The sequence below is a fragment of the Eublepharis macularius genome, chromosome 5, assembly GCF_028583425.1.
Source record: "Eublepharis macularius isolate TG4126 chromosome 5, MPM_Emac_v1.0, whole genome shotgun sequence".
NCBI lineage: Eukaryota > Metazoa > Chordata > Lepidosauria > Squamata > Eublepharidae > Eublepharis > Eublepharis macularius.
This window is the reverse complement of record NC_072794.1, coordinates 99,131,935-99,158,951: the sequence shown is the minus strand read 5'-3', so window position 1 is coordinate 99,158,951 and position 27,017 is coordinate 99,131,935. Positions and strand designations below refer to the sequence as shown.

Below are 27,017 nucleotides of genomic sequence, written 5' to 3'. Positions count from 1 at the left end.
ATGTTGGTTAACAGCCGGTTTATATTGGTTCAAGCTGGAATCAAAGTGAGGCAGGCCTAACCACACCCACTCCCAGCTTGACCACATCACCTGACAAGTGCGAAAAGAGATGTGTGACAAGTCTGCAGCTACAGGTGTGAACTTAATTACCAATTAGCCAGCAAGAACAGCTTATCTTGACTCAAGAACAGAGCATACATAACTTATTGCTAGCCGGAAACGAAAGGCCTCTCTAAAAGGGGGGAGGGAATTTCTCCAGCCAAGGAAGCCTCCAAACCAGCTCTCAAAAGGGCTTCCCATACTCTTAAATGTAACATTTTTTCTTTACAGCAATGATTCTCAAAATTTAAACAGAAACAGCTTTTAAATTCTGAGGCTTTTTGCCCCTCCAAGTTCAAAGGCTTCATCAGATACTGCCTGTGCTATATGAAGAATGATTGGAATTTTGTCTTTGTTAAATTACTTCCTGAAAAATCTTTCAAAGGCTATGTACTAGGTTCAGCAATTGATTGAAAAACCTATGAATGCATACAGTAACAAAGCTTTGATCTGTGTTCCTCTTGGTACTGAAATTTCAGGTGTCTGCTGAGACTGTTGTCGCTGTTTCTGTTTTCTAGGCTAGACACAGAGAGAGCAGTATTAATTTTCCAGTTTACAATATAAAGTTACTGTGGATTGAGGAATTTGTGCTCTGTAAAAAAAGGCACAAAACACCATTAATTCACCAGAGTAGTCTTTTTCTGTGAGAAATGTGGTTAATCACTTTTGGTGTTAGCCAAAAGATTGAGAAGCAGTACTTTGGGGGTTTAACCATTCTTTTCTGGTTCCAGGCAAGAAAATGGCCACAGGAGCAGATGTCCGTGATATATTGGAACTTGGGGGTACAGAGCCTGAGAACATAGGAACTATAAATAAAAAAGACATTATCAATTCTGATAAGGTACAGTTTTGGGGTGGTTAAACGATTTTTTTGAATCTTCAGTAATGGATTTCACTTTTGATTCCCTTTTGTCTGTTTCCATTCTCACCTTCCCAGATATCTTTGGGGTTATACCTGCCAATATTCTTCTAACATGACTATTTGGAAGTTCATCTACAGTCTTCAGTGCAGTCCCACATTGGGGACTGTGCTTGCGCAGGACGGCCACTTGCAACAGGATTTTCTTTTAGCCTACTGAGGGAGTGACCCCTCCCCCCTCGGCCGCTTCAGAGTGGGTTTTTCCTGCCAAAATGGTCACAGTTTTCCCTCAGGTTTTTTTTTGCCACCACGAAGAACGGGTGTTTATTTCTGCTAGCTGCTCCACTTTCTATTGTTGTTTTTTAGTTAATTGTTAAAGAGTTTAAATAGTAGTTTGTAGTTATAGTTCAACTTAGTGTTTAAAGTTTGTTCTTTTACCACAGTTAGTTTGATCTGCTGCAGAGCTATCAAGTCACTTTGCCTTGTGCAGCTTTGATTATTCCTCATCAATAAGTCTTCAACCAGCACTGTGGTGGACAAGTTGTTGTTTAAAAAGTGTGGGGAGTGCGGGACCAAGATGGCTAAAACTGACAGCCATTCTTTATGACTTGCATGCCTGGGCAAAGGCCGTGTAGTAGACCCGTGCAAACATTGCCAAGTCTTTACACTGAAGGCAATAGGAGATTAAGCTTCCTATCTAAAAGCTATGCTTTGGGAGAAAGTCATGTCTAGGACTACAAGCACAGCAACAAAGAAATCTGCCCTGGCAGAGCTCTTGAATCTGCTGATAACTGAACCCTCCCTGGAGGGTCTGCTGTGGTACCATCGGGTCTGATGGCTTCCCCTCGGAGCCGGCATAAACATTGCTCTTGGTCCCAAGAGTCTTCGGCCTGAACTCGGTCAGCTGCCAACATTGTAATATCAGAACACACCGTTCCTGTGTCTGGAAACGGTGCTTCCAGATCTCCAGCACCGACTGTCCCCAGGGGGAGTCCGACTGACCCTCCATCACACAAACGCAAGGACAAATTGAAACATGCGGACAAGCCTCAGCACAAATCTCACCAACAGACTGGTCATTCGGATCCAACCCAACCATTTGACCCAATGGTGGAGAATGCTACTCCCCCTGTGGTGAGCAAGAGGTTGAGTTCTGTTTCCCAGGGATGGGGGGAAAAGGTTCAGGTGGAAGCCGCCTACCTTCAGGAGTCGCACTCATGCTGTTCCTGGCAGGCCCAATGCAAATAACATCTACCTCCGTGGTATCCCCATTACCCACCGCCTAACTACGCTTATGAGTGGGTGAGTTCTACCTGACCTACCCATATTCAGCTTCAATTCAGTCAGATCCAAAGAAGAAACACCAGTCCTCGGATCCGTGTTGGATCTCTCCTCCTCATCCCTCTGCTTCTGGATACAGATCCAAGTCGGAATCAGATGTGGAGCTGGTCGGTCCCAAATGTAGGCCGAGCTTCTCCTCTGATCCTTCACCTGAGGACGCTGAGGGTGATTGGAATTCTCCAAACATTCATTACAAGCTATATGCTGAACAGATGCTCTGTATGGCAAAGTCACTCAATATTGAAGCCTCTGCTTCACAGTAGAAGCCAAGGGACAATATTCTACTATATTATACACACACACATACAGACATACTCTGACATACCTGACGTAGTAGTTTTCCCTATGATTAAAGGATTTCTGGAAATTATAGAGAATACTATTTTATTTTGAAACTTGAAATAAAATAGAGGGCATGTCTTTGAGGGGGCTTCATTATTTTCAGAAAAGACTAATGAGTATCTTCAAAAAAGGAGAATTGGCCAACTGCCAAATCTTATGGCATTCTACCACAGTTTTCATGTATCTTATATACAGACAACCTGCGAGGCGTGATTATCAACCCAGATGAGACTACAGGGTATACAGATACCACCCATATCAACCACAGTATCCATATCTGGCTCCTTATTCTGTCCAGTTCCAATACAAAAGTCATCTGGATGGCCCAAACAAATCCATCAGACTCAGTTTTCTAAGAACCCTGCCCAAGGTCAAAAAGGCCAATTCTGACTAGACTCCCCTATAGTGATTTCTGCATTGTTTAACGACACTGTCAGTTTCTTCATGCGTGCCAGAGTATTTCTACCAATACTTGAGTTATTTCAATTGTTAAAGTTGGTTACAGGTTAGAGTTCCATACACTGCCTCCTACTTGTTTATCTTTGCAAGCTCCTAAAAATGCACTTCCATAGTTATGGGAGGAAATTCCGTCTATGTTAGCCAGAGTGACCCTTCAAGAAGTGTCAGGGTCTGACGACAACTTTAGGTTTTTCTCTTGCTACTTCCTAATAGACAAGAATGATGGAGGAAGAAGTCTCCATACGCGAACTCCTGTACTTTTATCCACCATTCCTCCACTGTAGGCAATGTAGTTTTCCACTTTTGTGCATAGAGTACTCTTGCTGCTGTGATCAAATATAAAGTTCCAAAGCTTTTTTCCAACTGGCTGTCCATCATTCCCAACAAAAAAGTCTCTGGTTTCAACTGGATTTTAATCTTCTGAATTGATTATTGTATCTGCAACCAGAAACACTTTGCTTTCTTACATGTCCACCACATATGATAAATGTCCCTTGTTTAGTACATTTCCAGCACACATTTGAAGCACCCTTATACATTCTAGCCAATTTTTCAGGAGACATATACAAACAATACATCATCTTATAAAATTTTTCCTTGATGCAAGAGCTTAGTGTAAATTTCAACCCCCTTGTCCAAATATTTTCCCATTGCTTCATTAGTATGTCATATCCACAATTGCTTACTCATTTAATCATATATTCTTGCTCCTCTTCTGTCTCAAACCTCAACAAAAGTTTGTACATTTTAGAAATAAAATGTTCATCACTTGTACAGAGGGCAATTTCAAAATCAGTTTTAGATTGCTCGGAGTCATGTCTTTTTGTCTAATTTAAATATCTCCAAAATTTGCATATAGGGAAACCATTGGCAAACATGCCCTTCTGCTGCTAAGTCCTTTCTTGACTTAATTTTAACTCTACCTTGAGAAAATTCCAGCAAGTTAACCATTTAGTTGGGCTCACCATTTCCCTTCTAAAATGAGCTTCTTGTGATGATAACCAGAGAGGTATTTTTGAGCAAAACCTAGGTTTGTATTTATTCCATACTTTCAAAATGGCACACCTTATATAATGATTATTAAACTCTGCATTAGCCTTAACTTTGTCATACCATAGATACCCATGTCACCCAAATTTTAAGTCATGTCCTTCAAAGTCTAATAGTCTTCTGTTTTTTAACAATATCCATTCCTTCATTCAGACCAGACAGCTGCAAAATATAATCTTAAATCAGGTAGACCCAAACCACCGCTTTCCTTTGCATCCTGTAGAACCTTGAATTTAACACTTGGTTTTTTGCCTTGCCATATAAATCTCAATATATCCTTCATCCATTGCTTAAATGGTGTCTCAGTTGTCAATCCTGGAATTGTCTGAAATAGGAATAACATTCTAGGTAAAACATTCATTTTAATTGTAGCTATTCTTCCCATCAACAAAATGTTATCCCATCTTAACATATCCCTTTTAATTTCATTCCAAGTCTTAATATAATTATTTTGGAATAACATAAAGATCATATTTGATAAAGTAATACCCAAGTACTTTACCTTTTTCTCAATTCTAAACCATGTTTTGCTCTCCAATTTCATTTGATCCTCTATTTTCATATTTTTAGTTAACACTTTGGTCTTCTGCTTATTAACCTTAAAACCAGCTACTACACCAAATTTTTACAGTTTTGACATTAAGGTTTCAATTCCCTTTAAGGGGTCTTCCAAAACCAAAACCAAATCATCTACAAAGGCTCTTAACTTGTTAAGTCTCCTGTTTCACCTTTAAACCTCCAATTCGTTTGTCTTGTCTTACATCCCTGTTTAGGACTTCAAGCACCAATACAAATAAGGGTGACAATGGGCAACCTTGTCTTGTACCTCTTCGCATTGCACATGGTTTAGTTAACTCCCCATTAACGACTATCCATGCTGTCTGGAATATATAAATTGACTCAGTCCATTTTATAAAATTGTCTCAAGTCCATCTCTTCCAAAATCTTTCAGTCCAGGACCTAACCACAGTGATCCATGGAACAGTCACCTGTACTGTAACTCCCTCTACGCAGGGCTACCCTTGAGTCTGACCTGGAAACTACAGCGGGTCCTGAATGCTGCTGCTCGGGTCCTGATGGACATTCCATTCAGGTCACATATTACACCAGTTTTGCAGCAGCTTCACTGGCTTCCTGTGGAGTACCGGGTCCATTTCAAGGTGTTGATGTTGACTTTTAAAGCCCTAAACGAACTGGGACCAGCATACCTGAGGGACCGTCTCTTCCCGTATGTACCACGGAGAGCACTTTGTTCAGCAGATAAGACCTTGCTGGTGGCTCGTTTGGCCTCAGCCAGGGCTTTTTTGGTCCTTGCCCAAATCTGGTGGAACTCTCTGTCTGAAGACACTTGGGCTCGCCAAGTTCTGGTATCATTTCAGCGGGCCTGCAAGATAGATATGTTCCGCCAGGCATATGGTTGAGGCCAGTATTAGGACCAGGGCTCATTTCTAGGGGGAACGTGCAGGAACACAGTTCTGGCAGTTCCCCAAAGAGGTCACATGACAGATGGCCCCACCCTCCTGACTCTCGGACATTTTAGGCCTGTTTTGCCCTGGATTGGGCCTCTGACGGGTGGTGGATCACTCTCCCGCTCAGCAGTGGCCTGATCCTGACCACTGTGGGCCCCTTTTCAGCCCCTTTTTGCCATGTTGGGCTCAATTTCAACCCTGAATGGCCAGGATTGAGTCTAAAACAGTCAGGATAGGTGATGTCAGGGGTGTGGCATATGCAAATCAGTTATGCCAATGACACACTTCTGGTGATGGCAAGGGGTGTGGCATATGCTAATGAGTTATGCTAATGAGTTCCTCCAGCTCTTTTTCTACAAAATGATTAGGACCATCATTGAGCCTCCCGTCGCCTTCTCCTATCCAATGACATCCCGTTCGTACGGGATGTCATTGTCTTTCATTGTTTTTCCAAGTATTCCAGAATATCCAATTATTCCTTACATTGTCCTTCAGCTGCCTCTTAGGTAAGAAACTACTTTGGTCTTCATGAATACTTTAAAGACTTCCGGCCAATATTATTGCAAACAACTTACAGTAATTATTTAATAATAATATTGGCCTGTAATTTCTTGTCAGTGTCTGGTCTTGTCCATCTTTTGGTATAAGTGTTATGTTGGCTTCCTTCCACGTCTCAGGCATTTTACTGCCCTCTAAAATAGTGTTCGTCATCTTTTGTAAAGGCTGGAGAAGTTCATCCTGAAAACACTTGTAGTAACTACTTGGGAGTCCATCTGGTCCAGGTGCTTTTCTCAACTTACTCTTTTTTTTTTATTTGTGTCTCCCATTTCTCTTACTGTTATAGGTCCATTCAGAATTTGTCTTTGTTCCGTGATCTTAGGTAACTTCTGGTTATTAATATATTCGCCCTTTCCCCCCCTGATACATCACAACTCATCCAAATTTGCATAATATTGATAAAATGCCTTTTGTATATCTAAAGTATCTGTTAATACCTTGTCCACCTCTTGTATTTTCAATATCATTCTCTTTTCTGTCTCCTTTCTCATTTTATATGCCAACCATTTCCCTGGCTTATTTGCATATTCAAATGTTCTTTGTTTGCCATAATTCAATTTTATTTCCATTTCTCTTAACATTAACATCAATCGTTGTTGTAAAATCTTAATATGTTGCAATATGTTTGTATTTCTAGGAGTTCTCTTTAATTCTTCCCTATTACTCTTTATCTCCTCCAAAATATGTTGCTTTTTCTCAATTCTTTTTCTTCAGTTGAGCATTATGTTGGATTAGATAGCCTCTAATAAACACTTTACTTACATCCCAAACCATTCTCATATTTGTACCTTTGTTTAAATGTAATTCAAAAAATTCTTTTAGTTTATTTTTCCAGTCTTTAATAATCCCTTCATTTTGTAACACAGCATCATTTAATCTCCATCAAAAGGTACCCCTTTCCCCCGCTATAAGTCATAGATACAGGATAATGCTTTGAAAAAGTCTTGAGTAGGACTTCTATTTTAACCACCCAAAGGCAATGTCCTTTGATGTCAAAATCATATCTATTCTTGAGAAAGATCTGTGTGTTTCTGAAAAAAAAAATACTCTCTTACATTGCCATTTTTTGGTCTCCACAAATCAACGAAACCCAGATTGTTCATTAAATCAAAGAAAACTTTGGGCAGTTTACCCTGGAGCATCTTAATATGTTTTTCAGAACATCTATCCATCTTCGGGTCAATCACTCCATTCCAGTCTCCCATCAAGCAACAATTTTCATACGCTAAATCTGTTAAAACATTCCCCATTTTTTTTGTAAAAGTTTTATTCTCATCTGGAGCATAGAGATCCACCACCAACATTTTTGTCCCCCTCCGGTTTCTTTTTCATGAGAACGTGTTCCAGTATTCAGCCATACTTAACAGCACTGCAAATCTTCACAAAATGGATTGCAGCAGTGGCCTGCTTACAGCACTGCAAATCGTCACAAAATGGATTGCAGCAGTGGTTGCCCACCTTAAGCACTTGGGTTGTTCTATTTACTCCTACCTTGATGATTGGTTAATTACTGCTCAGTCACCAGAGACTTTTGAGGGAACAGATTACCCTTACATTGTCCACATGTGAAACCCTAGGATAGGTGGTAAATACAAGAAAGTTGTACTTGACTGCTACCCATGCCATACGATTTGTGGAGACAGTCTTAAGATTTCAGGGCCAACAGAGATTTCTTGCCTACTGATAGTATTATCCGACTGACAACTTTGGTGTAGTGCTTTTTAGCAAATAGATTTCAATCTGAACATTCTCTTCAGGTTATGTGATGGCTCATGGCCTCCACCACCGCAGGGGTTCCCTTTGCTCATCTTAGGATGAGAACTTTGGTTTCTTAGATGCTTTGTCCCTAGTTGGCAGTCCCGCCCAGACTAAATATTCAATCCCAAGGGAGGTATTGAGCTCCTCGTTGTGGATGTCAGAACCACATAATTTATCTAGAGAAGTCATTTTTGGTATACCCTGTAATGAAGTGACCCTTACTGTAGATATTTGCTTGGAAGGGTGGGGAGCTCATTGTGATGCTGCTTCTGTTAATGGTATTTGGTCAGAAGACAAAAAGACATGCCATATTAATCTACTTGAGCTAAGAGCAGTTTATTATGCACTTAACTCTCTCGCAGATATGGTATTTCACAGGAGACTCATCGTAACAGACAATACAACTGCAGTATTTTATATAAACAAGCAGGATGGCTCTGTGCAGAGGCTATCCACTTGTGGGAAATGGGCCATATCCCATGGTACTTCTCTGTATACCCTACATATTGTGGGGTCCCCAAATTCCAGGGCAGATTGGCTCAGCAGATTGAGCAGTTCCCCACAAGTGGGTCATTGCAGACAAGTATGTCCATCAAATTTTCCAGCAATAGTGCTTCCCAGAAGTTGACCTCTTTGCCACACAATACGAAGGCCCCCTGCTTCAGCTCAAGGAGGGGAAGTGGCAGGCTCTTGCTAAGAGATGCCTGTGAGATTCAGTGGATTGAAATGCTGTTCTATGCCTTCCCACCTATCCCAATGATACACAGAGTGGTATGCAAAATCCAGACAGAATGAACCAGGTGCATCCTCATCGGCCCAATCTGGCCACAGGAACCCTGGTTCCGCACTCTCAAACGCTTAGCTAAAGGGGATTATATTCACTTACCACGGGCACCAGACTTACTTCATTTTGGTCAGACATTGCATCACAATCTAGACAGGCTATACCTGACAGTGTGATTCCTCACACTTTAGGGTTACGGTTTTCTGAGGAAGTGACAAATGTCTTGCTAAATGCTCGCAGACCCTCTGCTAGAAGAACTTACACACTCAAGTGGAACAGGTTTGTGCTTTGGGCTGATGGTAAAGGAATAGCTCCTGCTGTCTGTTCTTTATCCAACATCTTTGACTGTTTAATATCCCTGCAAATGTCAGATTTGACCTCTTCATCTATTAAAATCCATTTAGCTGTCATTTCCTCTTTCCATACTAATATAGATGGGAAAATGTTTTTTTCACACTATTTGTCAAGTTGTTTCTGAAAGGACTGTATAATTTGTACCCACTGAGAACCCCTCTGGTACCACAATGGTCTCTCTCCCTCGTCTTGGCCAGGCTGATACTGTTTGAGTCATTAGCAACATACTCCTTTCCTTTCCTCCAAGGTGGCCTTCTTGCTTGCTATTACATTGGCCAGGAGAGTTAGTGAACTTCAAGCACTAAAGGTAGACCCCCCCCCTTCCTGCAGGTGTACACTGATAAAATGGTGATGTGTACTAGTTTGCAATTTTTACCCAAAGTAGTGTCTAGATTTTGTGTCTCAGAGCATAACTCACCTGGTGTTTTTTACCAACCCCACAAATTCCCAAGAATGTACATTACACATGTTGGATGTGAAAAGGGCTATTTTATTTTATATGGTCAGAACTCAATCCTTTCAAAAGGACTCTGCATTTTTTGTTTGCTATTCTGGCTGTCAGGCTATGGATGACAGGATACAGCAGACAGATCTCTGGACCATTGCAGCAAGACACAAGTGCTTGGTTAATTGGATTTTATTCAGAAATCAGATCATTTCCATATACAGGTCCATAGGACTACTCAGAAGCAAGGTAGACATCTGGGCAGCAAGAGTAGAAGTTGATAGGAATGACATCATATGAGAGAAACTTTTTTAACATTCTAGTTTACTCCTCCTCCCCACCCCCCAACCATAAACAATACTTTGGCGCTCTCTTGGTGTGAGAACATTTCACATATTTGTGATACCACGTTGAATTACTAGGAAGCAAGACACAGCACTGTCTGGGAATGACCACAAGGTCATAAACACTGGAAGTTGTTACAGTCCAACAGATAAACACCTGTGAAAGCCTGAGAAAAGAATAGTTATGACACTTGCAAAGTGATATTGAGCTATAGCAGGATACAGTGTGTTCAGCAGAACAGAATTAAAATTGGCATGGATGGGGCTCGGACATGACACTGGCCCCAATAAAGACAAAGCTGTGTCATCTCAGAAAATATCTAGATGAGTACTGCTAGCCATTAAAATATGTTATAAGTCTGCTCAAATTCCTTGCCCATTTTCTCTTTGTGCCCATTTGACGAGCGCAGAAGCTGCCTCCGTTACTGCTGATGGGTTTTTGCTGGGAGGCAACATGGTCTTTGGAAGAGATTTTCAACAAACACTATGCAGCGGTTAACTCAGACTGCTGTGGTCAGGCAGTCCTATAATCTCTCTTCGCCTGAGAGCATCACCCCACCTCCTTGGTGAGCAGCTTGCTGTTCTTCCACTGTGGGACTACACTGAAGACCTTAGATGAAAACAGGATAGCACTTACCTGCAGCTGTTGGTTCACCTGGGTCTTCGTGCAGGCACTCATTCCTTCCATCCTGCCCCCACTGTGAGCTCTCTGTAGTATGTTGTTGAAGGGTTCACAGTGGCATAGGAGAATCGAGGGGAAAAGAGGGTGACCTCTATACCATGTGTCTGTTTTGGCGGGGGGGGGAAGCTCTGTAGCGGTCTGGGGGGGGTTCACCCCTTCAGTAGCCTTAAAAGCTAAGAAAATCCTGTTCTGAGCGGCCTGCCTGCACAGGCGCAGTCTACAACGTGTACCTGCGTGAAGACCTGGATGAACAACAGTTACAGGTAAGTGCAACCCTGTTTTAGAGTGCCATTCACTTCTATGGGAAGGAATATTTAGGCTATGGCACAAGGAAGCAGAATTTCAGTGTTGTCCAGGGCCAGGAGGCTTAATTCTGAGTCTGAGGCTTTTTTAATGATGACATGACAGAATTTTCCTTGTTTTGCACCTCAAACAGTGGTATTGGTGTGGTGGTGCTGGTGGGCCCACACTAGTATTATCATTGTAAGCATCAAAGTCTCTCACAAAATACATAGCAAGATCTTGCTGTTTCTTTGTGTTTTGCTAGAATTTTCCTTTGGAGAGGAATTTCACAATTGTGTTCTTGAGGAGCTACATTAGCCTTAGTGAAATTAAAACAGCTCAAACATCCCCAGTTCTATCATCTTTGCTCTCTTGCAGCTCTTACTCCATGAAGGTAATGTGGTAACTCAATTTAGTTTTGGCCACTCAGTGCAATGTTAGTGAGTATATTCAGCTGGATTGTATCATGTGAGTGCCCTCTCTCTGATCCATTAACTGAGTCAAATATTAATCTACTTTTTAGAACCCTTAAATTGAATGGTTTTTTTCTGCACCAACAACTCTGAAGCTATGATCATGCCAAAGAAGCTCTTCTGCTGTTTTCTGTTTTGCTTTGCACTTCTTGTCTTGTCGGGGAGAGAAAAGAGATGACATGCAGGAGTGTGTCAGCAACATGGAGCAATGAGAGAATTAAACTGGAAAGAGAATTTGGTGGGGTTAAGGAGGTCTGGTTAATACTGCAGGAATGATCTGCCTTAGTCTGCTATAAGTAACAAACCTCTACAGTCCCATGTCATCCCCCATCCCCAGAATATTACCAGATTTCGAGGGCTGCTAATGAAATGGCCTTTTTGAGATATGGTCAAGTAATAAACATACCTTTCCCCCCTGCTCCAGGTAAAAAATAATGACTGTGTTCACTTAATGCTTTAATTTATATATATATATATATATATATATATATATATATATATATATATATATGTCTCCTACCAGAAAACCCACAGCTGATAAGTTTTTCACTGTCATTAATATGGATCTTCTGTTTCAGAAAAAATCCAAAAAGTCCTCGGAAACGTTGACCTTTAAGAGGCCAGAAGGAATGCACCGGGAAGTCTATGCACTGCTGTACTCTGATAAAAAGTAAGAGCATTAGCACAGAGTAGGTTCTGAGTAATGGTGGGTGCTTTCCTCTCATTCTCTCAGCTTTATGCATGTGAAAGACTTGAGTCGACACTTTGATTCTTATATATTTAGAAGTTTTATATCCTGCTACTCGGCAACAGTGTAGCATTGAAAGAAGCTAACAGCTTTTAAAAAGTTAGAATAAATGAAACAGCTAAAACAAAACAATTAAGATGGTGTTAAAATTGCAAATAAAATAACAAAAAGTACTGAGCAACAACCATAAAATGTTAACAGAATGTAGTTACCTAAAGTTCTCCAGAATAAAGCACTTTTCCTGGCATACCAGAAGGTTGCAAGAATAAGAGTTCCAATATATGGGTGTCGTGGCTGAGAAAACCTTGTTCCAAGTGCTCACTAATTTAATCTCCATTGTGAGGGAATGTAAAGCAGGGTACCACTGGTGAATCTCAAGTTACGGTTCTTCAAGTACCTGCATTCTGTTTAGGGTTTTAATAATCATCACTAGCACTATAAGACAGGCCTGGAAATAAATTGGTTACCAGTGAGACTGAATTTGTACTGACATGATTGCATTCCATAATGGATCCTGATTATGATCCTTGCAGCCACATTCTGAATCAGCTGAAGTTTCCAGATATTATTTAAATGCAACCAGGCCTTTTTTTCTGAGAAAAAAAGGTGTTAAGAGCTCTCAAGAGGGAAATGAGGGAGAAACACACGGGCCCTCTTACAAAACGGCTATTTCCTCCAGGGGAACTGATCTCTGTCTGGAGATCAGGGGCGGGGCCACCGGACACAAGAGATGCCGGAACTCCGTTCCACTGTGTTCCCGCTGAAAGAAAACCCTGAATGTAACCCATTATAGAACACATTCTGGTAATCTGGAACACATTATAGAACACATTCTGGTATACCACCCCTCCTTCCACAGAGTAATCTGTGTCCGGGGTCAGCAGCCCAGCCCCCGGACTTGCTGACAGACAGCGGCAGGGGGCAGCCGGGAGACAACAGTTCAACCGCTCTGACTGGCAAACAGAGCCAGAACCTGCCTACTCCAGGGGGAAGGGGCGAAAGGCGTAAGACTCATAAGGCTGGAGGGAGCAGGGAGAAGCCAGCTAGTCCCACCCCCCAGGGGGAAGAGAGGGGGCTAAGCAGGCTAGAGGAAAAGGGCTAAGGCAGGGGGAATAGGGACCCAGCAACAGCCCAAACAGAGCCCTTACCTGCCAAGGAGGAGAAGCAGCCACTACAGCCCAGAGCCACACCCCGGCTAGAGGACAGCAGCCTGGCTCAGGAGTTGCTAGGAGCCAAGCCCCTCCAGGTGGAGCTGCCACAGGCATTAGGAGATGGGTAGCCCCGCCCAGCATCAATGAGAAGGCAGCCCAGAAGCTGGCCAGGGCAGCTCCTCGCGAGCAAGGCCAGGCATGCTCAGCAGCACAGAAGCTGGCTGGGGCAGCTCATCGCGAGCAAGGCCAGGCATGCTCAGCAGCACACAAGCCAGCTGGGGCAGCTCCTCATGAGCAAGGCCAAGGAGACCTCAGCTGGGGATGGCTCGCATTCAACCCCACCCTGCCAGCAAGGCAAGGAAGCCAAGAAGGAATTAGTGGTAGGAGGGAAACACCTGAGGGAAGGCACAGCTGGGCCAAGTCAGGAGAGGGAACAAGCCTAGAAGGAGGGCGGGGCGGGGAAAGGAAGCCCTATATAAGGTGGCTAGGAAGCGCTCTGAGGTGGTGGGTGTGGAGTGAGAGCAGAGCAGTGCAAGAATGGAGGCTTGGAGGAGAGTTCTGGGAGGAGGAGATGATGGAGGACGCAGGGGGTAAGCAGGCCAGGTTGAGCAGGCCAGTGAGTGGACTGAGAGGGAGTCTGGGTGATGTATACCACCCCTCCTTCCACAGAGCAGGGTCCTGCAGTATCCCTGGCGCCCCTCTGACGTCAGGGCCAGCCCAGCTGGGGCCCTGCCCAGCGGCGGCAGCGACAAGCCCGGACAATCTTAACTGGGTGTCACCAAGGCATGTAGACATGTGTCCAGGCCCTTTTTCTCTAGAAGTGGCTGCAGCTTAAATTGATGAAAAGCACTCCTGGCCAGTTCTGCAATCTGCTTCTCCAGCAGCAGAGCCAGATCCAGGGTCACTGACCCCCCCACCCAAAAAAACCCTCTAAACCCAGTCCTTCTGGAGGAGTGCAGCTGTATTAAGAACTACTTATATTCATCTTCGTTCTTCTGTGCCTCCACACATGGGGACTGCGCAGGCGCAGGCCAGCCGCCGGAGAATTTTCTAGAGCTTCCATGGCTCCGAAGGGGCCGTTTGTCGCGCGCCTCAGCGACCGTTTTCCCGCCCAAACGGTCACGTGATCCTCCAGCGACCAACGGCCCCTTCCCTCAGTTCTCTTCTTGCCGCCGCTTGGAGAGAACGTGAGCTTCGTTGCTCTGTGTTTTTTGTGCTTCGTGCCTTTCTCTAACTGATTGCTTGGCTTTTGACTTCGGACTTCGTGACCTCGACTATTCTTCGGATCTCGCTTTGGACTTTGACGTGGACTCGGTAATTTGACTCGGACTGTTTTTGACCCTTCTTTCGCGTGCCTCTGGAGATGGCCTCTATGGCTCTCTTCAAGCATTGCCTGCAATGCCACACTAAAATGGCCAAATCCAATGGCCATGATTTGTGCCTTTTTTGCTTGGGGGAGACCCACAATGTCTCGGCCTGTAGGATCTGCCAGGGTTTCACCAGCAAGGCCCGGCAGGATCGCAAGGCCCGGCTAAATTCTTCGCTGTGGCAGAAGGTCATGTCAGAGGGAACCCCGTTACCTCCGTCCAAGGCCGGCCCTAGCCCCTCTGCCGAACGGCAATCAAGAGCTGGCTCAGTGGCCTCCGCGAGGTCGGGGTCGAAACCGCGTCCCCCGAGTGCCTCGGCGTCGAGAGCGGCCTCTCCAGCGCAGGGACCGGTGCGGCCGCCCCGTAGCGCGTCATCCACCAGGTCGGATGACATTAACATCAGAGACATTAAAGTGACAGTTCACCATTTCGCCAACTGCCAGACCAAGGGGGTAGTTTACCTTCTGGAATGCCCCTGCAGAATGCTTTACGTCGGCTGCACGTCCAGACCGGTCAAGGTTAGAATACTGGAACACATATCACGCATCCGCAATAACATACAGGAAGCTCCACTCACACAACACTACAGGGAACGCAGTCATCCAGAGAATGCCCTTAAGGTAATGATCCTAGAAGTAGTGGGAAGAACTAGCGCCGATACAATCCAAACAAGGCTTCTACGCAGAGAAGCTTTTTGGATTCACAAACTTGACACGATAAAACCAAAGGGACTGAATAATGAATTATGTTTGAATTGTTTCTTGTGAGGAACTGAGGCACATAGCATGTGAGGTTACAGCATACAGTGTGAGGTTGCTTTAAGAGAGGGTGGTACCAACAGGCTACAGCTGATTTAAATAGAGGGCAGTTTGCAATGACGTACAAGGAAGAGAACAAGCATACCTACTAACCAGGCGATGAGAGAAATGTGGTGGTGACATTCTACTGGGGAGTGTTTGTAAGTAGGAAAGATTGTGAACTACAGGGAAGGGGTATTATGGAGAAAAGGCTGTAAATGGGTAGCATACTCATAGAGTGTTTTCATCATAGATGGCACGCTCCTGAAGAAGGTGGCACGAAATCTGCGTTCGTAGCCGGCCCCAGATTGAGCGTGGCGGTCTCCACTCCCTCCTTTGGAATTTATTTGGGCTTTACACCACCTTTGGGAAGAACTAGTTGAAGGAGAGGAAGGAGTGAATCTGTATAAAATTCATTGTATTACTGATATACCTGGTATTGTAGAGTTGTATTGCACCAGAAATGAAATTGCACATGTATGATTTTGCACTTGTACGATTTGCACATGTATGAATTGTCCTATGAGCAATGGTCTTTGTATGAATTGCAATATTGGCTCAATGAACAAGAGGCACTTGCACTTTGAAAATTGTATAATCATTCATTATTGTGGTGGCGTGCACATAGAGTGCAGACGTTTCTGTGGGTAACCCCTCCCTTGTCTCTACTGCGGTTGCAGAAACGGCCATACTTTTCTTTTTCAGAACGGCAATCAAGAGCTGGCTCAGTGGCCTCCGCGAGGTCGGGGTCAAAACCGCGTCCCCCGAGTGCCTCGGCGTCGAGAGCGGCCTCTCCAGCGCAGGGACCGGTGCGGCCGCCCCGTAGCGCGTCATCCACCAGGTCGGATCCGAGACCGACGTCGGAACCGAGGATCCTGGTACCGAGTCCCCGATCGGAACCGACGACCGGCTCGATTCCGATAAAGTCTAAGAGGTTGAAGCCGAGGTCCCCTTCGAAGGCGAGGAGCGCGTCGGTTCCGAGGTCGTCTTCGGAACCGGCAAAGAAGAAGAAGAAGACCAAACATCATCGGTCGCCGCATCCCGCTCCCCAGGAGGAGGTCATCGTGCTTCCTCACACGCCTTCCCCTCATCTGGGCTCCCCCGAACCAGAGGAACTCTCCGTGCCGGTGCCGGATCCGATGGCCTTCGAGACGGTGCCCGCAGAGTTCTCGTCGGGGCTGGAGCCGAGCCCGCACTGTCGGAGCCGACCATCTCCTGCCCTTCGGTCGCCGAGATTGGAACCGAGCCCGTCTCCTCATCGGGGCCGTCCATCTCCTGCCCGTCCATCTCCACCTGCTGCCGGTCGCGAGCGACGTCGGTCCGGGGACAGTGGCCGCTCCGCCCGGTCCACTGCGTCCCGACATCGACAGGCCTCTTACCTTCCCTCACCGTACCATTGCCACTGGGAAGGGGCGCCTGCCGGTTTCTCCATGTCGGAACCGAGGCCTTCGACATCAAGGCCAGCGTGGGCTCCCCCTCCAGTCCAGGTTGAGGAATCCCAGCTCGGTTCCGATGAGGGGGAAGTGGAGAGCCTTGGCGACTACCAATCGGAGTCCTGGTCCGAACCGTCGCCGGCTGAGGATCTGGTGCCATCTGCGGGCTCACCATTCGAGGACCTCCGCATCTACTCCGACCAGATGGCAAGGATGGCTCAGGCTCTCGAGATGGATATCTCTTCGGCAGTCCCCCAGACCAAGGACAAGCTCCTCAAGCGGATCTACGGGGATAATCCGGCGTCCGTTGGCTTCCCCATGCTCGAGGGTATTGAGGAAATCGTGGAGAAGGTGTGGAAGGTGCCCTGTGACCAACTTCCAACATCTAAGAGGATCGAGCAGCTTTATAAGATCAAGCAGGGCACCTGGCCGGCGTTGGTGAAGCACCCTCCACCTTCATCCTTGGTCACGGAGGAATTCAACCCCCGACGATCGGGTCATTCCTCGGTGCCTGCCGATAAAGAGGGCAAGAAGCTTGATGCCATGGGCAGGCGCCAGTACATTGTCGCTTCGCTGGGTCTGAGGATTGCCAACTACCAGACCATCATGGCAGGGTACCAACTGTACCTCTGGGAGAAGTTGGCGTCCTATACCCGAGATCTCCCACCTGAGCAGAAGGCTGTCGTCTCCCTGCTACAAACAGAGGCTGTCCGGCTGTCTAAACAGCAAATGAATGCTGGGAGCCACGCTGCTGACACTGCTGCTAGGGGGATGGCTTCGGCGGTGGTCCTCAGGCGCCACTCCTGGTTGCGGTCTACGGCCCTGTCCCAAGAGGTGCGTTCCAGGGTGGAGAGCATGCCCTTTGAAGGGGACTCGCTGTTCTCCAAGTCCACCGACGAGACCCTGAAAAAGAAAAAGGAGGACAGGCAGACGGCGAAGGTGTCCTACATTGGCGCACTCTTAGACTCTGTGGAGGGTAAGGCTCTGCTCCCCTTGGAGAGGGCTCGGTCCCTAAGGGGTCTGGTGTCCATGTTTAAAAGGAACCGATTCCAGTCTGTGCGCACTATCCAGTGCTTACTAGGGCATATGGCAGCGGCTACCTCTGTGGTGCCTTTTGCTAGGCTGCGTATGCGCCCGTCCAGAACTGGTTTGTGCGGAGGTACGATGCTCTGGTACACCCTCCGTCCCTCAAATTCTCTGTCCCAAGGGTCATCCTCTCCTCCTTGGACTGGTGGCTGTCTGATGACAACTTGTTTAGAGGGACCCCCTTTGGGTATCAGCACCATGACGTCACGGTTACCACTGATGCCTCTCTGTTGGGATGGGGGGCTTACTGTGGTGATGTGTCTGTGCAGGATGTCTGGTCTGAGAGGGAAAAGACCCTCCATATCAATGTGCTTGAACTAAGGGCCATTCGTTTCGCACTTGTCTCTCTTACAGCACTGCTGAGAAATAGTCAGGTGTTGGTGCAGACGGACAACACGATTGCCATGTACTACGTGAATCAGCAGGGGGGCACGGTGTCCATGGCCCTGTGCCGGGAAGCCACGCTCACTTGGCAGTGGGCTATCAGGAACGGCGTATCGCTCCGTGCTATACACGTGGCTGGGTCAGACAATGCCCGGGCAGATGCCCTCAGCAGGGTCCCTTTGCTGGACCACGAGTGGGAACTGAACGTAGAGTGCGTTGGGCCGATCTTCCAGATGTGGGGTCATCCAGTGATAGACGTGTTCGCCACTGCAGCGACCACCAAGGCCCACACGTTCTGTTCCAGGGCAGGGAGCGACCCCCTCTCTATTGGGGATGCCTTCCAGTTTACGTGGACGCAGGGCTTGCACTACATGTTTCCTCCATTCCCCTTGATTCCCAGGGTCCTGTGCAAGATAGAGGAGGACGGGACGGACTGCATCCTGGTGGCCCCCTTCTGGCCACGGCAGGTTTAGTTCCCGAAGCTCCTGCGGATGTCCCAACGGACATATGTGAGTCTGCCCCCTCGGCAAGACCTTCTCCTAAACGGGAGCCTAGTCCACCACGATCCCAGGAAGCTGCACCTAACGGCTTGGCGGATCGTTCCTCCCCGATAGGCTTTACTGACGAGGTACAGAGGGTCCTCCTGAATGCTCGTCGGCCATCCACTAGGCGCGCTTATGCGGCCAAGTGGCGCAGGTTTGAGCTCTGGGCACTTGCCAGAGGAGTGGTGCCTGACAGCAGTCCCTTGGGGGTTGTGTTCGAGTATTTGTGCCACTTGCGTGGCCTGGGCTTGAAGGTGTCCTCCCTCAAGGTCCACCTGGCAGCGATATCAGCTGCTCACACCCGAGTTGAGGGTGCTACGGTGTTTTCTCACCCACAATCCCGCCAGTTCCTTAAGGGCATGTACAATCTTTACCCACCTGTGTCGGCGCCAGTGCCTCAGTGGTCACTGTCCTTGGTGCTCTCACGTCTCATGTTGCCTCCATTTGAACCTATGGCTACATGCCCCTTGGATATGTTATCCTACAAGGTAGCATTCTTGGTGGCCGTCACATCGGCCAGAAGGGTCAGTGAGCTGTCTGCACTGCGGTCTGACCTCCCTTTCTTGTGTTTCATCCCAACAAGGTGGTCCTGCGTCCCTGCCTCGGGTTCCTGCCCAAGGTGGTGTCCGCCTTCCACCTCTCGCAGGATATCTCACTGCCTGTGTTCTTTCCTCAACCTTCCTCTAAGGGGGAAAAGGCCCTTCATTCCCTAGACTTGAAGAGGGCCCTAGCCTTTTACCTGGATAGGACGAAGGAATTCCGCTCCTGTCCTCACCTGTTTGTATGTTTTGGGGCCAAGGACAAGGGTAACAGGGCTTCCTCACAGACCCTGTCTAGGTGGATTGTGACGGCCATTAGCAAGGCCTATTCCCTGGCAGGGGTGGCTTGCCCGCTTCATGTCAGAGCCCACTCCACGCGGTCCCAAGCATCCTCTTCGGCACTCCTCAGGGGGGTGCCCCTGGTTATCATTTGTAAAGCGGCCACATGGTCCTCTGCAGACACCTTTGTCAGGCATTACGCCGTTGATGTCAATGCGGAGCAAGATGTATCTGTGGCCAAGGCTGTCTTACACTCCCTTTTTTCCTGAGGGAGTTTTGGGATGACTTTCTGGGCGTACCTGCTGGGTACCCTTGAGTGAAAGAGTGTATATATGTACCTTGGGGTGTATATATGTAAATATTGAGTATTTATGTGTCCTTACACAGTTTTTTACATAGATGTATATATGCATATCTAATTGTTGTTGTTCTTGTTTGTTCAATAAAATTGTGTTGGACTTCACCCCCGCCTTCCTTATTGTGTGAAGCTTGGTACACTCCCATGTGTGGAGGCACAGAAGAACGAAGATGAAAACAGGGTTAACATACCTGTAACTTATGTTCATCGAGTTCTTCTGTGCTGACACACAACCCTCCCTCCTACCCCGCTGTGAACTCCAATGCACGATAATGTGATGGCTGTAACGGAAATTGGTGTTTTTAAGGTGTTATGGCTGAAGTGTGTTGGTCAAGCGGCGGCAAGGGAGAACTGAGGGAAGGGGCCGTTGGTCGCTGGAGGATCACGTGACCGTTTGGGCGGGAAAACGGTCGCGGAGGCGCGCGACAAACGGCCCCTTCGGAGCCATGGAAGCTCTAGAAAATTCTCCGGCGGCTGGCCTGCGCCTGCGCAGTCCCCATGTGTGTCAGCACAGAAGAACTCGATGAACATAAGTTACAGGTATGTTAACCCTGTTTATCTCATCTCAGATCAGTTTCCCCTTATTTACAGTACATCTCTCCTGTCTGCATTAAGTTTTAATTTCTTTTGCTCCTATCAATCCCTTTACTGAGTTTTAATAGCCTTCCTACAACTTTCAGAGGAGTTCCGTTAGCTGACCTTTCTAGGTAGCTCTAACTGCGTGAAGTAGAAGTGCTGTTTCAGTGCTTCTGATTTCCATGATTCAGATATTTGAGGCACTTCTAAAATATAATGCGCCTAATGCTATTGTGCTTGTTGCCTTCTCGCTGCCTGCCAGCTGGATGTAGAGCTCATGCTCTATCAATGCCTCCTGCGCATCTTTAACCATTGTGATTGCTGCCCTCTTGCAGTCTGTCAGGATCGTCCCAAGCCTTAGAAAGAAGGGGGGGGTGTTGTAGCATCACCCGGAGCTCCCCTGGTCTCTCTGAATTGACTCTTGCCCTGGGCACCCTGCCAGCCACTATTCTCTCTTCTCCAGCTTGTTCTGGACTCCCTGGTTTTAACCCTTCACCAATTCCCATGCCCACCCCCTAGCAATTGTACTGCAGCACAAATTGCCCTGGGCATCCACACCTGGCTGTGAACCGGCCTGCGTCTCAGCTGAAGCTCAGCAGGCTCAGCCTCTGATGGTTTCCCTGCCTTTGCTTGCTCCACCCAAGTGCTGGGGCTGCCCCCTCCCAGGATCAGTGACTGGCCTATGCTGGGATCGAGAGGTGCTGTGAGTACAGCCGCCGTGGGTCGGTCCTTCCAGAGACCCGTGGGACTGCGACTTGGTTCATTCATGGCTGCTGGTGCTCCTCTTGTGCCCGGTCCTGTTCTTCTCTGTGCCACTGCCAGGTAGGAATTCATGGTGCCAGCAAGGATGGGTTCCAAGACTGTCCCTCGTGGGTTTGAGAGAGTAACTGTCAGGTGTGGTTCCAAGTCTGGTGCCAGTAGGGCCCCAATAGGGTTTTTTTCCTAAATATGTACAGTCCTTCCTTACAAAATCTAAACTTCACAGCTAAGAAGACTAAAATGTATATATGTTTTGCTTTGCAAATAAGGGAGTACTCATTGATTATATTATGTAAAATGTAAAAGTCTAATGCCTTAAACTGCTACATTCTAAAATACCTACATATATCTTAAGTTTTGCTAATTGTAAAAATAAAAATGAAATGAAATATGAAAGCTAAAACCATCAACATTAAAACTTCATTCTATGGATTTATAGCCAGACAGCATGTAACTTGTACATGCTGAAACAAGCTTTGGTGTTTTCTCCCACACAAGACCACCTTTATTTCATGGCAAACCTCATTTGACACTAAGGGAACTTTTAAAGGCATTGTTAAGGGTCACAGGAAAAAAGTAGAACATTCACTCCAATATGCATGAGATTCTGAGCATAACTGAAGTAGTTCTTTGAATAGTGCTTGAGAACGTGAGCTCAGAAAATGAACATCCTTATAATGACACCAGACTCTTGAATTGGATATCATTGTACTGCACGTGAAACATCATAGTAAGTAGACAAAATTAGCTCCCATTGATTTATTTACATGCTCTTTCCTAGTGAATTCATATGCTTATAAATATTATCATGACTCGAGTATAAATCTGAATTAGTATCTGAAGGATCGATACCTTAAAATTCTAAAATTTTAATTTTAATGTCATGGGTTTTAGCAAATGGAAGCCTTTGCATAAATTGAAACAAACTTCTCTACTCTCTCACACTCTGGATTATCTTTTGTATGTGGCTTTCCCTGCCTTTCATGTTGCAGGAGATGATGAAATCTGAGGCAAATAAGAAAATCAGAGGGATTTTTTTACATAGGTCTCGCCACCATGGTGTAGGCATAAGTTTTTGTGGGCTATAGATGACCTCTAGTCCGTGACAACTTATGTTACAATGTATTTGTTGGTCTTTCAGGTACCTCAAGATACTTTGAGGTATTTGGATGTTGGCTGCAGTGAGTGTCCTGAGGGAAAATATGCTTGTCTTTCCCAAAAATATCAGTTGCAGGCTTAGTTAGGCACTGGTGCTTCCATATTCATTCCAACCTGATTCTTCAGCATTATGTTGACGTGTGCATTCCATGTTGGGATTGCAGCGAGGAAGCTGACTGGCATGCCTCTACTTGCTGTGTATTTTGTCTGGAATTATACTTCTAAGATCTCAGTTACAGTATACAACATTTGACAACTTAACACCCACTCAGAGCGGTTTACAAAGTGTGTTGTTATTGTCCTCACAACAATAATCACCCTGTGGTTCCTAGAAGCTGTGGCCAACCCACGGTCACCCAGCTGGCTTCAAGTGGAGGAGTGGGGAATCAAACCCGGTTCTCCAGATTAGAGTCCCACGCTCTTAATCGCTACACCAAACTGGCTCTCTGGAGGGAGGGAGGGAGGTAATTACTGCCCTGAGATGTAATGGGGCTTTCAGGCAGTGTAATCATATTCTTTGCAACGTATATTGTACTACTTACTGCAGGAACAGTAACAAGAAATAAAAAATAAAGTCCAACTTCCTTTTGCGCTAAAAGATAAAAAGCTGGTTACGTAATTATTTTATAGCACTTAACATTTGCATAAGTGTGCCAGCCTATTATGAAAAATGTCTAATGCAAAGATTAATTTAATGTTTGATTAAGGTGGCCTGCTGGGTCAGACCAATCTAGGTCATACACTACTAGTCTCATAAGTGTTGTGATGAGAGCCTTATTTGTAGAGATAAGTAATACTGCAAGGCACTGTAATCTGCTGTGATCATATGCTCTGACCAATAGCATAATAGTATTTGTGGATGATTCCAAGATAATTCTGGCACTCTGTGGCAGGATACTTATGAAAGAATTTGTTTGAAAAACTGTAGCAAGATTTCAAGGTAAAAGGCTGCTATTATTGCCTGAGTCTTGTTTTCTTGAGTTGTAAACTGGAACCACATTTATCAGTGTGGTAGCAACTCTGTAATTTTGAGATATAAAATAAAATTAAATGTGTTATGCCACATTGCTTGGTCTCTATGGATTTTTCAAGAAAGATGTGAGGAATAGTCAGGAATCTGTAAAACATTTTCTGGAATTTGATGTGTGTTTTACATTTCACCATAAATAATTGTGATGAGGCACAGATCTATCATGTAAGGTGAAGATGGCTTACACTAAGAAGAGTCAAAAAGAGTCCAGTAGCACCTTTAAGACTAACCAACTTTATTGTAGCATGAGCTTTCGAGAATCACAGTTCTCTTTGTCAGATGCAGAGAACTGTGATTCTCGAAAGCTTATGCTACAATAAAGTTGGTTAGTCTTAAAGGTGCTGCTGGACTCTTTTTGATTTTGCTACTACAGACTAACACGGCTAACTCCTCTGCAACTAAGAAGAGTGCCTCCAAAGTTCATTTATGCTCTTGCTTCGAAACTGCTGCTTTCTTTGATTATTTAATCTGGGGACTGAGAGTGAGAGACTCAGAGCGGGACCACAAGTGACGCCTGACACAGATTGGACACTTGCCAGCTTCCCTCAAGTTTTGATGGGAAATGTAGGCAGCTTGGCGGAATGTTGGACAAGTGACAGTTGAAAAGTCCATTGGACAGCAGTCAGAGAACCAAGCTGCAAGACCAGGATGCCTACATTTCCCATCAAAACTTGAGGGAAGCTGACTAGTGTCCAACCTGTGTCAGGCGTCACTTGTGGTCCCGCTATCAGTGTGTCTCATTGATAGTTTCTACCCTTTTGGCACCTCTGAACTAAATTCATATATGAAACCTGTATAAGCTGACCTGTGTTCATCTGAAGGCTGGCTTTGAGTTAAGTGTATAACTTAGGGATTCAGAGCATACAAGATCAAACAGACCTGAAACTTTCAGTCTTCTGCAAAGATCACGGAAGGGATAGTGAATATGTGAAATGAGCCCCATGCTAGAAGTAGATCCGTCAACCCATATTTTATCACTTTTTCAGGGATGCACCTCCGTTGCTGCCAAGTGACACAACACAAGGTTACCGCACAGTCAAGGCAAAGCTGGGTTCCAAGAAAGTGCGGCCCTGGAAGTGGATGCCTTTCACCAATCCTGCTAGGAAGGATGGGGCTATGTTCTATCACTGGAGGAGAGCAGCAGAAGAGGGCAAAGACTACCCCTTTGCCAGATTCAACAAGGTATGGAGGCTTGAGAACAGCATAGATAAATTATTTATTTGAGTATCTCAAAGGCTCTTCCCCTCATACCCTTTTTCTTCTAGTTGCTATTCTTAGGTTAATTTCCATATCTACTTTCAACATAAAAACTGTTAACCACAGGTTAACAGGTGCTATACCAAGCTGTGTTCTTGATACACAAAGTTACTTAATACATCTTTAGCATTCTTGCGCCTTATAAAAACCTTACTAGAAAACACATCTGAGGAAGCTGAGAAGGCTCCAAGTCATAATTTTAACCTCCATAGTGACTTCTCACTTGCAAGTTGTCAGATCTGCACACTGTTTTCTGGACACTTAGGAACTGTGCAAGTTGTGGAGATGGGCCAAGAGGATTGCAAGCTTCCTTTCCATATGTATTGAAAGCCTGGATCTGGAATTATTTACAGTGGAGCTCTCATCCCTAGTGCATCTTTGAGCACTATTAGAAGTAATGGGAACTGAACTGCACCTTGCACTTTTGTTTTACAGACTTCCAGTGCAGTATCTAGAGGGGAGTTTATGTAGGTGAGACACATGTGCTTGAAATGTGCTTAAAAGTAGCGCACGTTTCTTTTTTATTATTATTCTTTATTTTTGACAATTTTCATATTTTTAAATACATCTAACACAACGAAACTAAACAAGCAAACACACTAACAAGTAACCTCAAAGGTAAGTATAACAGTCCACAATAGGCATATGCTGAAGAACCATGGCATATGAGAGTGTTACGCGTAACAGTACAGGTATCAATGTATATCAATATACACCATCATAAAAAGAAAAATAAGAAATTTAAAAACTAAAAGGATCAATTGGGTAAGGGGTACAAGGTGATATTTCATGAGCGGTCATATAATCAACTACTGGTAACCAGTTCTCCCAAAAGTCTTGCTGCAGGTTAACAGAATCCATTAGCTTCAATTGATAGGAAATTTTTTCCATAAAGAAGGCATCCCAGATCTTACTGTGCCAAGTTGTTAAAGAAGGTGGTCGTGGGGTTTTCCAGGACGATGCTATAGATAGTTTTGCTGCAGATAACAGCGTTGCTACTAGGTCTGTAGTGTCTATTGGCAAGTCAAAGTCGGACCACAGGTTTAATAAAATCAAAGTAGCGCACGTTTCTCATGAAACTTCCACTTTGGTTGTTACTCTGAAAACTCAGTAAGGAGAAGCACAAGCAAAGCACATGCACTGCCATCTAGCTGCACTTCTGTTAGTGTCTGAAACTACTCTGGAGCTCTCTCAGCCCCACCCACCTCACAGGGTGATTATTGTAGAGATAATAATGACATACTTTGTAAACCACTCTGAGTAGGTGTTAAGTTGTCCTAAAGGGCAGTATATAAATTGGATGTTCACCCTTTTATGCTGAGGGGCTGGCATAGAGTTGCAGATAAAATTGGTGGAGGTCCCCACGGGCTTGACCCTTGGGGAGTGGCAAAGATGAGGTACAGATAATATGGCTCAGGCTGTGAAGGTATGTGAGGGGAAGCATAGAGGAGGATATGCAATCCTGGGTTTGTCTACCTCACAGTCTTCCTACAAATAGTTTTGTGTATTGATCAAAGTGGCCCACTGTTTGAGCAATCTCTCCCAATCTCTTCTCTTCTCTTGCTGTAGACAGTGCAAGTTCCTGTTTATTCAGAGCAGGAGTATCAGATGTACCTTCATGATGATGCCTGGACCAAAGCTGAAACAGACCACCTCTTTGATTTGTCACGCCGTTTTGATCTTCGCTTTGTGGTTGTTCATGATCGCTATGACTACCAGCAGTTCAAGGTGAGTGTTCACAAATATATTGTATATGTAAACTACAGTGTGGCGAGTTCTAGTTTTAAGAAACCACTTTTTACAACTTAACAAATGTTCATAGTATAGAAGAAGTAAACATGGGCAGGGACTGACTATACACAGTGGGTCAGTTACGGCTTGGTTGTCTGTCTGCCTGGTTGTCCTCCTTTTTCTGTTATGCACAGTTACAGGTAGAGAGTCTTGAGCTGCATTCAGACATCACAACAAGCTGCAGTTAAACCTCAGTCTGGCACAAACACACTTCATGTTCATGCATATCATGTGCTTTTTCCATTTCCCTTTGAGTATTGGATACTTCCCAGCTTGTTCAGGCTCCAGTTCATCATAATGTCTGAAAGCAGGCACCTTACTGAATTGGTGTTTGCCTACTACACATCTTCCAGGATTATAAACTGGGATTTACCTGAGGTACAGAATTCTGTGCTGTGTGGAGTAAACAAACTCCAATTTGTTGAGGCGCCTGCGTTTGAACATCACAGTGAACTGAAGCTTG

At 45.4% G+C, this 27,017-nt stretch overlaps 1 protein-coding gene across 3 annotated transcripts in view; it reads left to right on the top strand.

Annotated features, from left to right (window-relative positions):
- The window catches only part of DMAP1 (DNA methyltransferase 1 associated protein 1), a 77,094-nt gene that overhangs the window by 11,619 nt on the left and 38,458 nt on the right, over positions 1-27,017 (top strand). For all 3 annotated transcript variants that reach the window (XM_054980093.1, XM_054980091.1, XM_054980092.1), the window contains exons 3-6: positions 831-940; positions 11,878-11,969; positions 24,493-24,688; positions 26,333-26,491. In XM_054980093.1, coding sequence (XP_054836068.1) covers positions 839-940; positions 11,878-11,969; positions 24,493-24,688; positions 26,333-26,491 — 549 coding nt within the window. In that variant the 5' untranslated portion in view covers positions 831-838. The remainder of the gene's footprint in view (positions 1-830; positions 941-11,877; positions 11,970-24,492; positions 24,689-26,332; positions 26,492-27,017) is intronic.